At 48.5% G+C, this 13,903-nt stretch overlaps 2 protein-coding genes across 5 annotated transcripts; both read right to left on the bottom strand.

The window, feature by feature from the left end:
* Nucleotides 1-3,349: 3,349 nt before the first annotated feature.
* Nucleotides 3,350-10,885, bottom strand: LOC135132486 (titin-like). Its single transcript, XM_064060604.1, has 14 exons — nt 10,713-10,885; nt 10,480-10,661; nt 10,178-10,418; nt 9,923-10,127; nt 9,734-9,873; nt 8,937-9,686; nt 8,262-8,884; nt 7,995-8,211; nt 7,789-7,947; nt 7,651-7,740; nt 6,160-7,589; nt 5,766-6,112; nt 5,640-5,714; nt 3,350-5,591 (listed from the first exon to the last, which is right to left on the bottom strand). Exons 1-14 carry the CDS (start codon nt 10,786-10,788, stop codon nt 3,413-3,415), a joined length of 6,714 nt encoding a protein of 2,237 aa, XP_063916674.1. The 5' UTR covers nt 10,789-10,885; the 3' UTR covers nt 3,350-3,412.
* A 117-nt stretch (nt 10,886-11,002) lies between these two features.
* LOC135132867 (uncharacterized) lies at nt 11,003-11,876 on the bottom strand. Of its 4 annotated transcripts, none has more exons than XM_064061082.1 (4): nt 11,514-11,876; nt 11,396-11,465; nt 11,234-11,281; nt 11,003-11,187 (listed from the first exon to the last, which is right to left on the bottom strand). In XM_064061082.1, exons 1-4 carry the CDS (start codon nt 11,781-11,783, stop codon nt 11,021-11,023), a joined length of 555 nt encoding a protein of 184 aa, XP_063917152.1. In that variant the 5' UTR covers nt 11,784-11,876; the 3' UTR covers nt 11,003-11,020. The 4 variants fall into 4 exon arrangements, with proteins under 4 accessions (XP_063917152.1, XP_063917153.1, XP_063917151.1 ...); XM_064061083.1 differs by having other exon boundaries at nt 11,396-11,695; nt 11,743-11,876; XM_064061081.1 differs by having other exon boundaries at nt 11,234-11,465; nt 11,514-11,691; nt 11,743-11,876.
* Nucleotides 11,877-13,903: the final 2,027 nt, after the last annotated feature.

Here is a 13,903-nt window from a genome sequence, read left to right as displayed (position 1 = left end):
TTTCCATTTCATCAATTTTGGAAAATTCTTGCAAGCTTGAAGGAATGAAGTCGAAATCTACAAGAAAATATCTTGGGATTCTTGGGTAATTTTTAAAGTGTGTTCCAAAAACTGCCAAAAATTTCGTACAGGAGGGTATGGAGAAATTGACATTTTTCATAAATTCACTATTAATTTCCAAAAAATTCCTTGACGAGCTGATTCAAAATTCGTAACTTGTCGATGGTCCCGGACCAAGATTTTCGAAAAATTCGACAAAATTCGGTTCGAAAATGATTTTTTTTAAATATTCCCAAAATTGTAGTTTTTCTCTTCATCTATTCTGGAAAAATTGTTGAAATTTTGAGGAAATGAAGCCCAAAATAATTTCTACAAATCGCAATCTACAAGAAAATGTCTTTCACTAATTTTCGAAGTGTGCTTGAAAAATGGTGAAAAATTTATACGGGATGCTATAGAAAAATTGAAATTTTTCAAAAATTACAAAAAAAAAATCCTCAAAAAATTCTCCGAAATACATTTCGACTGTCTGATTCAAAAAATATAACTTGATGTTCCTGAATCAAGATTTTCGAAAAATTCCGTAAAATTCAGTGTGAAAAGGATTTTTTTAATATCTCGAAAATTGTCATTTTCCATTTCATCAATTTTGGAAAATTCTTGCAAGCTTGAAGGAATGAAGTCGAAATCTACAAGAAAATATCTTGGGTAATTTTTAAAGTGTGTTCCAAAAACTGCCAAAAATTTCGTACAGGAGGGTATGGAGAAATTGACATTTTTCATAAATTTACTATTAATTTCCAAAAAATTCCTTGACGAGCTGATTCAAAATACATAACTTGTCGATGGTCCCGGACCAAGATTTTCGAAAAATTCGACAAAATTCGGTTCGAAAATGATTTTTTTTAAAAATTCCCAAAATTGTAGTTTTTCTCTTCATCTATTCTGGAAAAATTGTTGAAATTTTGAGGAAAGGAAGCCCAAAATAATTTCTACAAATCGCAATCTACAAGAAAATGTCTTTCACTAATTTTCGAAGTGTGCTTGAAAAATGGTGAAAAATTTATACGGAATGGTATAGAAAAATTGAGATTTTTCAAAAATTACAAAAAAAATCCTCAACAAAATTCTCCGAAATACATTTCGACTGTCTGATTCGAAAAATATAACTTGATGTTCCTGAATAAAGATTTTCGAAAAATTCCATAAAATTCAGTGTGAAAAGGATTTTTTTTAATATCTCGAAAATCGTCATTTTCCATTTCATCAATTTTGGAAAATTCTTGCAAGCTTGAAGCAATGAAGTCGAAATCTACAAGAAAATATCTTGGGATTCTTGGGTAATTTTTAAAGTGTGTTCCAAAAACTGCCAAAAATTTCGTAGAGGGTATGGAGAAATTGACATTTTTCATAAATTTACTATTAATTTCCAAAAAATTCCTTGACGAGCTGATTCAAAATACGTAACTTGTCGATGGTCCCGGACCAAGGTTTTCGAAAAATTCGACAAAATTCGGTTCGAAAATTATTTTTTTTTAAATCTCGAAAATTGTAGTTTTTCATTTCATCGATTCTGGAAAAATAGTTGGATTTTTAAAGAAATGAACGCGAAAATATTTTCTTCAGGTCAAAATTTACAAAAAATTGTCTTTAGGTAATTTTCAAAGTGTGCTGGAAACATTCTCAAAGAAAGCTTACGGGAGGGTATGGAAAAATTGGAATTATTCAAAAATTGCCTAATATAAGTATATAAAAATTGAACGTTTTTTAACATTTATGTAATTTTTCTTTTTCGACTTTGGCGCTTACACTTCACATCCTGCTCTTTAATTGTCTAGGTGCGAATGTAGAAAGTGAACTTTTAAAGACATATTGCAACCTAGATTTTTATTTGCAGTTAACAAATTTTGCACTATGTCTTTATAATTCTCGGCTCGGTGGTTTCCAAGAAAATTCGTTGCAACTTCTTTAAAGGCAGTCCATGCAGTTTTTTCGTTGCCAGTAATGATGTTCACAAAATCTTTATCTTTGATGAGTTCTCTAATTTGAGGACCTAGAAATATGCCTTCACCGCAAATGTGGCAAAAACTGTCACTACTATTTTTACAATTTCGCGGCATTTTTTTTATACAAAAATGCCCTATATACACTTTTGAACTAACACAAAATTTAAAACTAATTTGTTTTATAGGAATGGCAACTTTTCTAGAAAGTTTCTTTGACAGTTGATGTCAGTTATTTGTTTACTATGGTAACTGGATTTATTAAAAAGACCGTAGCAATTATACATTTTGTGAAAATATGTGTGTATGTTATTGGAAAACTATAACCAAAGGAGACTTTCTATTATCAATTTTGTATTGAGAATACGTAAATTAGTAAGATTTGATTATTTACACTTCCGGCACATAATGACTTTTGCCCAGTGTAATTGTACTTAAATCGATTTTCATGCCAAAAAAAAATTTTGTGCAAATATTTATTGAGCTATGAATATACTAATACAACAGCCATGAAGTCCCCCTGTCCGACCCTTCATCCTTCTCCTTCTTCCAGGGCTTCTTTTCGCTGACCTGGGGGTACTCCGAATACAACAGCCACGAAGTCCCCTTGTCTTTGGGCTTCTTCCGGGACTTTTTCTCGATGACCTCTGGGTCCTCCGCTTGAAGTATCGACAGCTTACCTGTCGGCAAATCCGGTTCTGGAGACACCGAAAGCAACCTAACCCTCACCAGATCCGCGGACTCGGGGTCCATTTCTTGCTCAGGATCCACGTCGTCGGTGGACCTAAACTTGACACTTCTTTCACGCACGAGTTTAACTTCTGGCTGCTTCTCAATTCCTTGTTCTTCTTTCGAAGGGGCTGTGTTCGGTCTCGCGGTGCGTGAAGGGGGCACCGGAAAGTCTTTGCCGTACCGAGCGCGGAAAGCCTCATATCCGGTGCGCACGCTCTGGGGGTTGTCGTGATAGGGGCTTCGTTGGCTGCTGGCCGGTCTTGTCGGCTTCGTCTCGTAGTAGGGCTTCCTCGACCTCATCTCGTACGTGTAGTACCGGGGCTTGAAAATTTTCTTGTAGCTGGCGTCGTCCGAGTCCGCGGAATCCTGGAGTTCTTCGAGCGTGTCTTGAAGGCCCGAAAGCCCCCCCATCAGCGCCGCGTAGCGACGAGCCGCTTCGCTCTGCTCCGCCCCAGACGCCGTCTTACCTCCAATCGTTTTCCCCGCCCATTGGTCGTCGTAGTAGCCCCACCCATAGTTAGTCATCGGGACTCCGTTGCACTCACCACTGGAAATTTCGTGACGTGCGAAAAACGTCGTGACGTCGCCACGCCCACTCGATCACAAAAACTCAGTCCACGCCCCAAAACATTTTATTATCCACCCTCAACAATACATTTTTTATTAGTGGATCTGCACTAATCTTCCCAAGGCAACCTGCTCCCTCTTATCGACGACGACAACCACTTGAACCCTGCTTCGTGCGGAGGGATCGGGCTCTGCCCGCCCCAAGAGTAGTCGTACGGCCCCGGACTGCGTCTCGGCGGAGTCGTCACCTCTTCCGCCTCCATAATGGCCGTCCGCTCCTCCGGGCTCAGAGCGCCATCGAGACTCACCGCCTCGAAGACGCTCATAGTAGGCGACCCCCACGGGGGCGCCTCTTCCTCCAGGAACCCGCCCTCGTCCTCGTGGACCTGCGCCTGCACGGTCATAGTGCGCGGCGACATCGGGGGCGACGCACCTCTCATCGGAGGCGACGGAGTCCTCATCGGGGGCGACGGAGTCCTCATCGGGGGGGGCGACGGAGCCCTCGGCGGCGACGGCGTCCGGCGTCTTATCGGCGGCGGCGACGGCACCGCCCCTTCGAACTCTGGGCCGTAGATCGCGCGGAATTCGGCCGCCGCGTGCGCGTGAGCCCTTTGGTTCTCTTTGTCAATCATCTGTTCTTCTATGACGGTTTCGACCCGGGGCCGTTGCGACCGCAACTGGACTCTCCGCCCCTTTACTTTAACCGTCTTCCTCTTTCTTCTGCTGAACGGGTCGTACCATCTGTGGGCCGTCAGTTCGGTCTTCAGCTGCGAGAAGTCTGGCAGTTCCGGTAGGGCTTCTTCCATGCCGTAATCCATGAATTGGCGCTCTGACATGCTCGGTTCTTCGCTCTCATCCATCTGCTCTTCGACTTCCGAGTATTGGGGTACCCGACCTTCTGGTGGACCAGGCTCGTCGCAGATGTTCATCTCCACTAAATCGTCTGGTGTTAGCCCCAGGTCCTGCAAAGCCGCCTGGTCGTACTCGATCTCCGCTACTTTCTCTTTCTTCGGTTCCTTCTTCTTCCGGCCCGTGTCGAGCTTCGACGGCACGTCGTACTTTTTCTTTTTCTTCTTCGGTTTGGCTACTTCTGTTTCTGAGCCCTTGGACTTGACCGACGTGTCCGACTTGGCCGATCTCACGGATCTGTCGGAGGTCGACCTCACCGGTTTCACGACTTTGGCGGACGCCGGCCTTGCCGACTTGACGGACTTGTCCGCTGGCGCCGCCGGCGCCGCCTCTTGTTTCCTCAATCCCGTGTCGAGCTTCGACGGCACATCGTACTTCTTTTTCTTCTTCTTCGGTTTGGCTACTTCTGTTTCCGAGCCCTTGGACTTGACCGACGTGTCAGACTTGTCCGATTTCACGGATCTGGCGGACCGCGAGGACTTGTCCGATGTGGCGGACTTCTCCGAGGACGGTATCGACCTGTCGGACTTGACGCCCGCCCTGGCCAGAGCCTTCCCTTGCACCTTCGTCTTCGACGGCCTCTTGGCCGCCGGCTTCGGCGGCTCCTTCGCTGGTCCCTTTCCTTTCGGCGGCGGCTTCGCCGGCGCCTTTCCTTTGGCGGGCGGCGCCGCTTTCCCTCGCACCCCTTTCCCGACCTTGGCGCCTTTCCGGCCTGTCGTCTTCTGCTTGTACTCAAATTCGAGGGCGGCGCGCCTGTTGGCTTCCGCCGCCGCCGCCTTGGCCGCCTCCTCGTCGGCGATCCGCTGTTGTTCCATTATCCTCACCATCTCCGGCGACGGCGGCATGGCCTGGAGCTGCTTGTACAACTCTTCCATGGTCTGCATCTTCGGCGCGGTCCTCCTCCGAGGCGGCGTCCGCAGCGCAGCGACGGCTTGCGGGCTCGCCGGGACCACCGTCATGTTGGGTTCGGCAAATTCGTCCAACGGCGCCGCCTCGGCTTCCAGGAGGTTGCCGCCCTCCCGCCCCATTCGCAGAAATGCGGCCATTTCGCCGGGGGCGGACGACGCCGGGGGCCGCCCGTACATCAACGACGTCCTCCGCGCCAGATCGTAGTCGGGACGGCGCGTGATGGGTTGGAGCTTCAACTCCGGAGGCGAGGTGTACCAAGGCACCTGATATTGCGGCCGAACGGGAGACGGGAGACCCTCGGGGACGGGCTGGTCCATCAGGGTTCCTCGAATCGCCGCCTCCCTTTCGGCCTCGGCGGCCATTTGGGCTTCCACTTCCGCTTCGAGGATGTCGTGAATCTCGGCGGCGCGCTCTTCGGGTCCTTCTTGGATCTGCTCCATCTGCATCCAGGGATACTTCTGCAGAGCCGCCCTGGAAACAGAACGTTAGGGAAAGGCTAGATAGAGACGAGGATCGTACTTGTGGCTGTAGCGAATAGTGGGCTTGGCGACGCCTTCCAGCTGCTTCAACGGGTGTCGTTTGGTGCGTTTAGGCCTGAAAACACCTAGTTATCGAAGACCAAAGTAACGTCGGGACTTTGCGTACCTGACGGCCCAAGCTTTAGGAGGCGGTGAGTCTATGGGCCAGTAGCTTCTGACGTCGCTCTTCATGTCCTGCAACGTTTCCCACTCGCTCATCGGCGAGACTGGTTCGAAATCGTCCAGATCCTCGACTTCCGGAAACATTATCTCGTCGAGGGTTTTTGGGGGGTTTTCGGGCGTTTTCGTCGCTCCTCTGGGCGGCGATTCCTCCAGGTCAAATACCTTTCTCATCCTCTTGAGCATCTCCGGCGACATCCCTTCGATATAAACCACCGGCGGTTTTCCCGGAGTGCTGAGGTCGCGTCTGGGGTCGTCTTCCACCACCCTCGCCTGGACGTCCGTTACTTCGACCTAAACACTCTAGTTAGTGGCCCCGAAATAATACCCTTCTTTCTCACCTCGGTTTCCGGAGCACCATCTTCGGGGGGTGAGAATAGCTTTCTCTTTTTCAAATTTTTGCGCAGGACTCGCCTCAGAGGGCCTCTCCGGCCTCCTGGGGTCACTTCTGGCACCGGAAATCTCGCCGTAGGCGACGGCGTATACTGGACGGGCGACCCGATCACCGGTAACCCGGGCCTCCGAGCGATCCTGGTCCTCTCTCTCGGCGGTAACTGCCTCGACGCTCCCATGATTCTCCCGATCTGCTCGTGCTCTTCCTCGCCGAGCGCTTCCAGTATTTCGGAGACGGGCCCCAACCGCGGGGGTTCTCCTCTGGTTCGGATTGTGCGCCTCGGCAGTACTGCTCGCTCTGCCATCTCCTGACGCAGCTCTTCCACGTCTATCGCAGGTGGAGGGCTCACGGTTGGTGCGAAGTCCTCCGGTAGTGGCTCTCCCCAGATCTCATCTTCCATAGGAGGGAGATCGAACACGTCGGGGACGACCTTCTTGGGCGATTCGTACCGTTCTTCGATGGCTGCCAAATCCGGCGGAGCCGACTTTCTCGGCAGCACTCTCTTCCTGCGTCCCCACGGCACCTGTATCGGCCTCCTCTCCGTGATCCGCTCGAACTGGGCGAGTTCGTCTTGCATGATCTGGTCTTCGATCGAGAGCGCCGGCGGCTCTGGCAGTTCTATGATGTGTTCTCGACGGGCCAGAGCACTGCCGTGTGAGTACACTCGGCGACGCCGAGGTCTAGGAAACGGAGCGTTGTATCTTATCTTCTTCCGGAGCGCGACGGGGTCGATGGGAGGTGACAATTCCGGGCTCACCGGAGGCTCGAGATGCCTCGGGGGAGACTCGTACTCCATTTTGTCGGCCGGAAGGTCGAAAATCGTAGGTGTCCGCGGAGGCGTGCCGTGGAGCTTACGGTGGAGGTCGTCAAGGTCGGAGTACCACGTCGAGCGAGGAGGGGAAATCCAGGAGGTCTCTAGTTGCGTGGGTGTCTTCAGAGGGTGGAATTCCATCGGGGGGGATTGGTAGTCCAGTTTGAACGCCTCCGGGGGTAACTTGTCGATGACTTGTGACGGAGAAGTGGGGATTTGTATTTCGTGCTCTAGGTGCGGCGGGGACTCCGGGTATTGGACTTTCAAGCGTTCCGGATCCACCTGTACCCTCGACGGCAGCCCCTGCTTCAACCGCTGAATGTTCGCGAACGGCAAATCTGGAACGTTGATGAGGCCTTCGATGGGTCCTCTCTTTTTCGAGGGCCTCTTCGGCTGGACGCTGGGCTTGGGCGACGTCACGGGGACGTTTTTGAAGGCCGGCGCGCTTTCGAAGTAATCTCGGTATATGACCGCCATATCCTTTATCGTCGTATCTTTCTCCGGGCTCAGTCCTTGCTCCATGAAACCTTCAGGCAGCAGCTCCTCGGCGATTTCTTCGGCGTCTCCTACGAAAGAAAGGCGAGGGAGGAAATAAAGATAAGGAAGGATTGGGGAGGACGATAGTACTTTTATCGGCCTGCTTGAAGTATTCGAGGCCTTCTGTCCATTCGTCTTCTTCGGAGATCTGCTCTAGTGGAGACCGTCTTCCCGGACTCACTGCAAACACACCCTGCGATCAAAGCTCGCTTACAATTACTGACGCACCTTTCGGGGACGCCTGCATGGCCTGCAACTCCCTTGGGGACAGTTGTGCCCTGGCACCCGGTGATCTGCCTGCGGCGCGTTCCTCTTCCTCGAACGCTCGTTCCATTTCTTCGAAATCGTCCTCTTCTACTATTGGAGATTGTCTCGCCCGTGGTGACCCTACAAACACACCTCTGATCAAAGGTCGCTTACGCTTACCGACGCACGTCTTGGACTCGGCGACTTCTCTTCGAGCGCCTGCATTTGTGCAGCGACTCTCGCCTGGACGTCCTGGTACCTCTGCAGATCCTCCAAGTGCTTTGGAGACCGTGGTGACCTGGCACCCGGTGATCTAACTTCGGCGGGGTGCTCCACCTCGTACATTTGTTCCATCGCCTCGAATTCGTCCTCTTCTGTTGGTTCTTCGGTTTCGGTGGGTGCGTCCTAGACACAAACATAAAATTTGATTTCTTTCGGAGTAGTCTCCTAGCTACCTGCTGCAGTCCCGCCAACAACATATCCAAATCCTCGCCGGAGATGTTCGCAACATCGACATCCCCTAAATCTTCCACGGCGACTCTGTCCTGCTTGACCGCCTCCATCTTCAACGAAGTGTCCAACATCTCGTTGTACTTTTCCACGAAGAGGGGATCCTTGTGGCCATGATCGTGACAAGTTTCCATCGTCGCGTACGGTACTTCTGGCACCTCTTCGTCCGCTTCCGTTTCGCCCGTGTCTTCATCTTCGTCTTCGTCTTCGTCGTCGTCGTACTCGAGCCTGGGTATCGGATGCCTCATTACCGACGGGTAGGGATGCGTAATCCCGGTCGAAGTGGACGGGCCTTCGATGATCCCCTCGAAAATCGCCCTAGCCTCCGGAGACACGTGGATGGACTTGTCGAGGTCGACGGCGGCGGCGTGGTCCTTGGGGATCGACTGCGGCGACCTCTTTGCCAGCCGCGACAGCTGCCGCTTTGGACTTTCCTCTTCGACCACTCCTTCCTCTTCTCTTTGGTCTTCTTCCAGACGTTTGCGTTGAAACCGCTCCATGTCGCACCTATACTGAGCCTCCATATCCGCCAGGAACTTGTTGTATTCCTCCACGTATCCGGCCATATCTAAACCACCCAAACCGTCAAACTTTCGATTTTCCTCGAATACAAACCCCACCGTCTGCTTCAAAGCCTTTAACTGGTTCGCCGGGGCTGCCGAACTGGAGGAGCGCCGACGTCTCCGCCTTGGCTGGCGTTTTCGCCTTCGCCCCCTTCTTCACCTTTCCTTTGCTCGGTTTCTTCAACAGTTTCTTCTTCGACGGCTTCGCCTCCACCTCCTCCTCCGAAGGCGCCTCCTCCACCTTCGGTTTCTTTACCACCGCGCGCGCTTTCTTCTTCTTGTCTTCGGGCGGCTCCGCCACCACCTCCTCCGAAGGCGCCTCAACCACTTTCGGTTTCTTCACCACCGCGCGCGGTTTCTTTTTCTTTTTCTTGTCGTCCTCTGCGGGCGGAGGGGGCGGCGCCAATTCCGCCTTCTTCTTCTGCAGCAGCAGCATTGAAGCGCGCGTCTGGCGCGTCTTGGGCGGGGCCTTCTTCACGCGCTTGGTGAGCGGAGGCGGAGTCGGTTTCCCGGGCGGCGGGGGCGTGACGCCGGGGATGCGAGGCGTCAAGTACGGCAGACTGAAGGCGGGGCTAGCTGGAGGCGTGTGCATTGGGCTGGCCGGAGGACTTCCCGCCTCTCCCGCCAATTCGCTTATGAGAAATTCCGGCATCGAAGTGTCCAAATCTACATCGTCCAAATCTACATCGTCGGTGAAGAAGTCGAACTCCTCGCCTTCGGTAGGAGGCGACGCCCACAGGACTTCCATGGGCATGACGACGGTGGAGCTGGCGGGAGGAGCGAATCCCTCCATGGACGAAACGCTGTCTGAAAAGAAGGGTGATAAAGGGCGTGGACGGGGAGAAAGGACGTACCGCCGATTCCCTCTTCGAGGAATTTGGGGTCTAGTAGGTTGGAGCCCCAGGTGGGCGGCTCGCGGTCTTCGGGTGGGGGGCTGATTTTGCCGATGGGACGGGATGGGGGCGTGGAGCCCAGGGGAGTCTTGCGTGGGCTTCTAGGGGTGAATGTGGAAAAAGGGGTTTTTGGGGGTAGCGGATAGTTACTTTTTTGGTGAAGGGGTTTTTTCTTTTGAGGGTTCGGAGGGTGGCGGCTCCTCGGGTGGCGGTGAGGGTGGTTTTTCGGCTGGGGGCGCTTCCACGGGGGGTTGTCCGGGTGGAGTTTCGGCCGGTTTTTCTGCGAGTTCTGGGGATGACGCTGGTTCTGTGAAGGTTGGTGGGGGCTGGCTTACTTCCAGCATGCTTTTGGCGGCTACGGTTTTTAAGTTATTGGTAGTTGGCGGTTGGAGGTAAGAATGTAACCTTTGGGGAGTAGTTGTTTGTCGACTTTGTACCAAGAGGAGAGGGGCTCTTTGGAGATGGCGTAGTAAGCATGGACCCCAAAATCTTCGATGTTTTGGACGGCGACGTATTCCAATAAGTCGGCGGAAAAGTCCGAAATGTAAGGGGGGAAAGTTTCCACGTCTCCTCTCAGGCGTTTCTCTGCCTTCTCCACTCTGTCTTGGTGTTCTTTTTCGAGGATGGTTTTAGCTACATCGACCAGCTTTTTCGGGGAAAAAAATGAGAATTACGCGTAGTGGTAAAAACTAAATCTCTACACTCACTGTTTGATTTTCGGGGAATTTTTCAAGAGTTGCCAAAGAGCTCGGATGTTGCGTAAAAGGGTGAGTCAGCCTTTTTCGTTGTAAAACGAACAAAAGCAGCTTTAAATAGTCTAGTTTGACCTTTTCGTCGGCTGCGGAATCTGTTGCTAGCCTTCTCACCCATGTCGCTGCCAAAACCCTGTCTACACGAAGAAAAACTCGCTAGATTTTGCCTAAGTAACTCGGGGGCTTACCATTGATTTGTGGCAAGTTCAAAATGAGAGGCTTAGTAAATTTCAAGTAGAAATCGAAGTCTGATAAATTTTCCATTGCGAATTTTGATTAAAATACGGAGGATTTCACACCATTGCCCCTAAAATGAGCACTTTATTCGAACTGCAAAAACTTTGACATGTTTGGAGATGACTGCAACTGTCTTGATTTCTTCCTTTCTTTTAAGAAATTTCGAAAAACAGCAAAATCAACGCATCCACGACTCTTTTTGACTGATTGATCATATGAGAACTCGCAAGAAAACAAAACCTCACTTGCTCATCTTTTATTATTTACTAGTAGTTGCTTTATCGGTCCTTGCCGCTTCGACCAAATTCGACCCCCAACTGGGCGACGTCCTCTCATCGCCCCCCTTCTTCCTCCTTCCGACCGGCGAAAAAGCAAACTGCACCTTCCTTGACTCCTCTTTGCTCGTCTTCGCCTCCTTTTCTTTCTCTACAACCGACACCTTACTCCCGAAAATTCTATCTCCCCAACGAACCTTCCGTGCTCGAGCCTGCCTCTTTGCTCTTCGGCAGGCGGCGTTTCCCTGTCGACAAAAGACTCTCGTCAAAACGCGACCACCCCGTCAGAGGGTCGTTCGAAAGCGCGTAATAGCAATGAACGCCGAAATTTTCTATTTCTTGACAGGCAACGTACGTACTTAGGTCTCCGGAAAAGTCGGCGCTGTACGGTTGCGCCCCTTTCCTCAACTCCTTGATCGCTTGATACAGCTAAAACACGTAATTTATAGCGACTGTTGAAGTTGGCACTTTTACAACGTTTTGGTTTTTGGGGAAGTCCGACAGGGTCGGGAATTCGCTGGGGTGCTTCGAGAAGGGTCCGTCGAGCTTGCGCATCTGGAGGAAGTAGATGAGGAGTTTGAGGTAGTTGCTTTTGAGGACTTCGGTGAGGGAAGCGTCGTCGCAGAGGCGCTTGATCCAGGCGCAGGCGAGGGTTCTGTCTAGAGGGGGTGGGGGTATGAGAGGGTTGGGAGTGAAGGGGGCGTACCGTGGAAGGATGGTAGTGCTAGCACCAAGGGTTTGGCGCATTTCCTGTAGAAATTGAAGTCGATGGAATGTAATGAATCCATTGTATGAACGGGAATTTTGAATGATGTCACTGTCATATGTTGTGTAGTTGACAGTAAGTGCATGTAGAGTGCAGTGGGGAGAAATAAAGGCAGTGGTAGTTTGTAACTAATAGTTGTCTGGAAAAGACGCATACCACAACTTCATAACTAAGGAGGGTTTTAAAATACTTAAAACATCCATTTATAGCCCCAGACACAAGTTGTCGCTTTTCTAGGGAGAGCTTTGATGTGTTCAATAACCAAGCCCTCCTACAACTTTCTTTTCGAATTCTCTTCCTGCATCAATTGGTTCGTGTTGGGTTTTCGTAAAGTGAAGTTCAAAAGTGTACAAATGTTTTAAAAATTGTTTATCGTCTAGTATTTTGTGCCATTTGTAAAAATGCCCAAAGTCAAATCGTCTTTAAATGACAAGTACTTTTGAAGGTGTTTAATAGAGTTAGAACACATGTTGGGCTACACGATATTTGGATAGCAGTAGATGAAACTACAAACAAGAAACTGACAACATGTTTAACTATCCTGTTTATGAAAGAAAAGTCTATATATTAAAAAAAAAAAACAAAAACAACATTTAAGCACCCCCCACCCGCCCCGATCTCAATTCTGATGACTTTTTCAGTCCTAATCTGACCGAAGGGCGGAGTTTAATAAATTGTAACATCAATATTTCTCTAGAAAATTCTACCCTTCTAAAAACGTATTTCTTATGGTAATTTCTTGTAGAGAAATGAGAATTTTGCAATTGAACTTCGCCCTTCAGCTCACGATGAATAAAGCATTCATCACAAATGAGAAGGGGTGGGTGGGGGGGACTTATATTTTGTCCATTTTTTCTTAATATACTTCTTTTCCCAATAAGAAACTGACAACTGTTTAACTATCCTGTTATTGAAAACAAACTATACATATAAAAAAAAAACAAACATAAGTCTTATCTTATCAAATACTAGCCCCGCCCACCCACCCTCTATTTTCTTGGAAAGTATGTGATTTGCCAAAATCCGTCTTATTTTGCCAAGTACTAGCAACGCCCCCCCCCCCCTCTCCTAATTCTCACGACTAATTTTATTTCTGTTCAGTATAAGATCATTCATGTCAATCACATCTCACATCAGTTAAAATTTCTGTGAATATATAAAAACCACAAAGTACATTTTTAAAATAATTGTATTTTGTGAAACAAAAATTAATTAGAATTTCCCTTCTTATCTACAAACATTTTATACCGAGCGATTTTGACGCCACTATAAAAATTGCTATATTTCAATTAGCGATTTTCGAAAAACGGTAGGAATTTCTGAAGAAACGAAGCCGAAAATGACATCTGGATATCGAAAGCTAGAAGAAAATGTACTGAACTATTTTCAAAAGTAGTTGAAAAATGGAAAATGTTAAAAGTGCCAAAATCAGTCTTACCTTATCAAATACTAGCCCCGCCCACCCACCCTCTATTTTCTTGGAAAATATGTGGTTTGCCAAAATCCGTCTTATCTTGCCAAGTACTAGCTCCGCCCACACCCTATGTTCTCATTCTAACGACTAACTTAATTTCTGTTCAATCTAAGATCATCATTTCAATGACATCAGTTAAAATTAATCATTGAAATGAGACAGGGTGGGTGGGCGGGGCTAATAACGTTCTTCTGTCAAGTGGGAGTGTGACTAGTAATAGAACCTAGGATTTTAAACATTTCTGTGAATATATAAAAAGCACAAAGTACATTTTTAAATAATTGTATTTTGTGAAACAAATATTAATAAAAATTTCCCTTTTTAACTACAAAAATTTTATACCGAGCGATTTTGACGCCACTATAAAAATTGCTATATTTCAATTAGTGATTTTCGTAAAACGGTAGGAATTTCTGAAGAAATGAAGCCGAAATTGACTTCTGGATATCGAAATCTAGAAGAAAATGTATTCAACTAATTTTCGAAAATAATTGAAAAATGTTAGAAGTGCCAAAATAAGTCTTTTCTTATCAGATACTAGCCCCGCCCACCCTCCCTCTATTTTCTTGGAAAGTATGTGATTTGCCAACATCCGTCTTATCTTACCAAATACTAGCCCCGCCCACC

This window comes from Zophobas morio, unplaced genomic scaffold (assembly GCF_036711695.1).
Source record: "Zophobas morio isolate AGI-343-1 ecotype UQ-CSIRO unplaced genomic scaffold, CSIRO_AGI_Zmor_V1 ptg000021l, whole genome shotgun sequence".
Classification (NCBI taxonomy): Eukaryota; Metazoa; Arthropoda; class Insecta; order Coleoptera; family Tenebrionidae; genus Zophobas; species Zophobas morio.
The sequence above is the reverse complement of the archived record's forward strand: the minus strand, read 5'-3'. Positions and strand labels throughout refer to the sequence as shown.

Bases quoted from the DNA above. Each gene is read 5' to 3' on its own strand.
- LOC135132867 (XM_064061080.1), bottom strand. From the start codon at position 11,783: ATGCGCCAAACCCTTGGTGCTAGCACTACCATCCTTCCACGGTACGCC. The intron at 11,466-11,513 runs GTTGTAAAAGTG...TACGTGTTTTAG, and splicing joins ACTTCCCCAAAAACCAAAAC to CTGTATCAAGCGATCAAGGA. The intron at 11,188-11,233 runs GTTCGTTGGGGA...TGTCGGTTGTAG, and splicing joins GGCAGGCTCGAGCACGGAAG to AGAAAGAAAAGGAGGCGAAG.
- LOC135132486 (XM_064060604.1), bottom strand. From the start codon at position 10,788: ATGGAAAATTTATCAGACTTCGATTTCTACTTGAAATTTACTAAGCCT. The intron at 10,662-10,712 runs GTAAGCCCCCGA...TTCTTCGTGTAG, and splicing joins GAACTTGCCACAAATCAATG to ACAGGGTTTTGGCAGCGACA. The intron at 7,948-7,994 runs GTGCGTCGGTAA...GTGTGTTTGTAG, and splicing joins GAAGTCGCCGAGTCCAAGAC to GGTCACCACGGGCGAGACAA.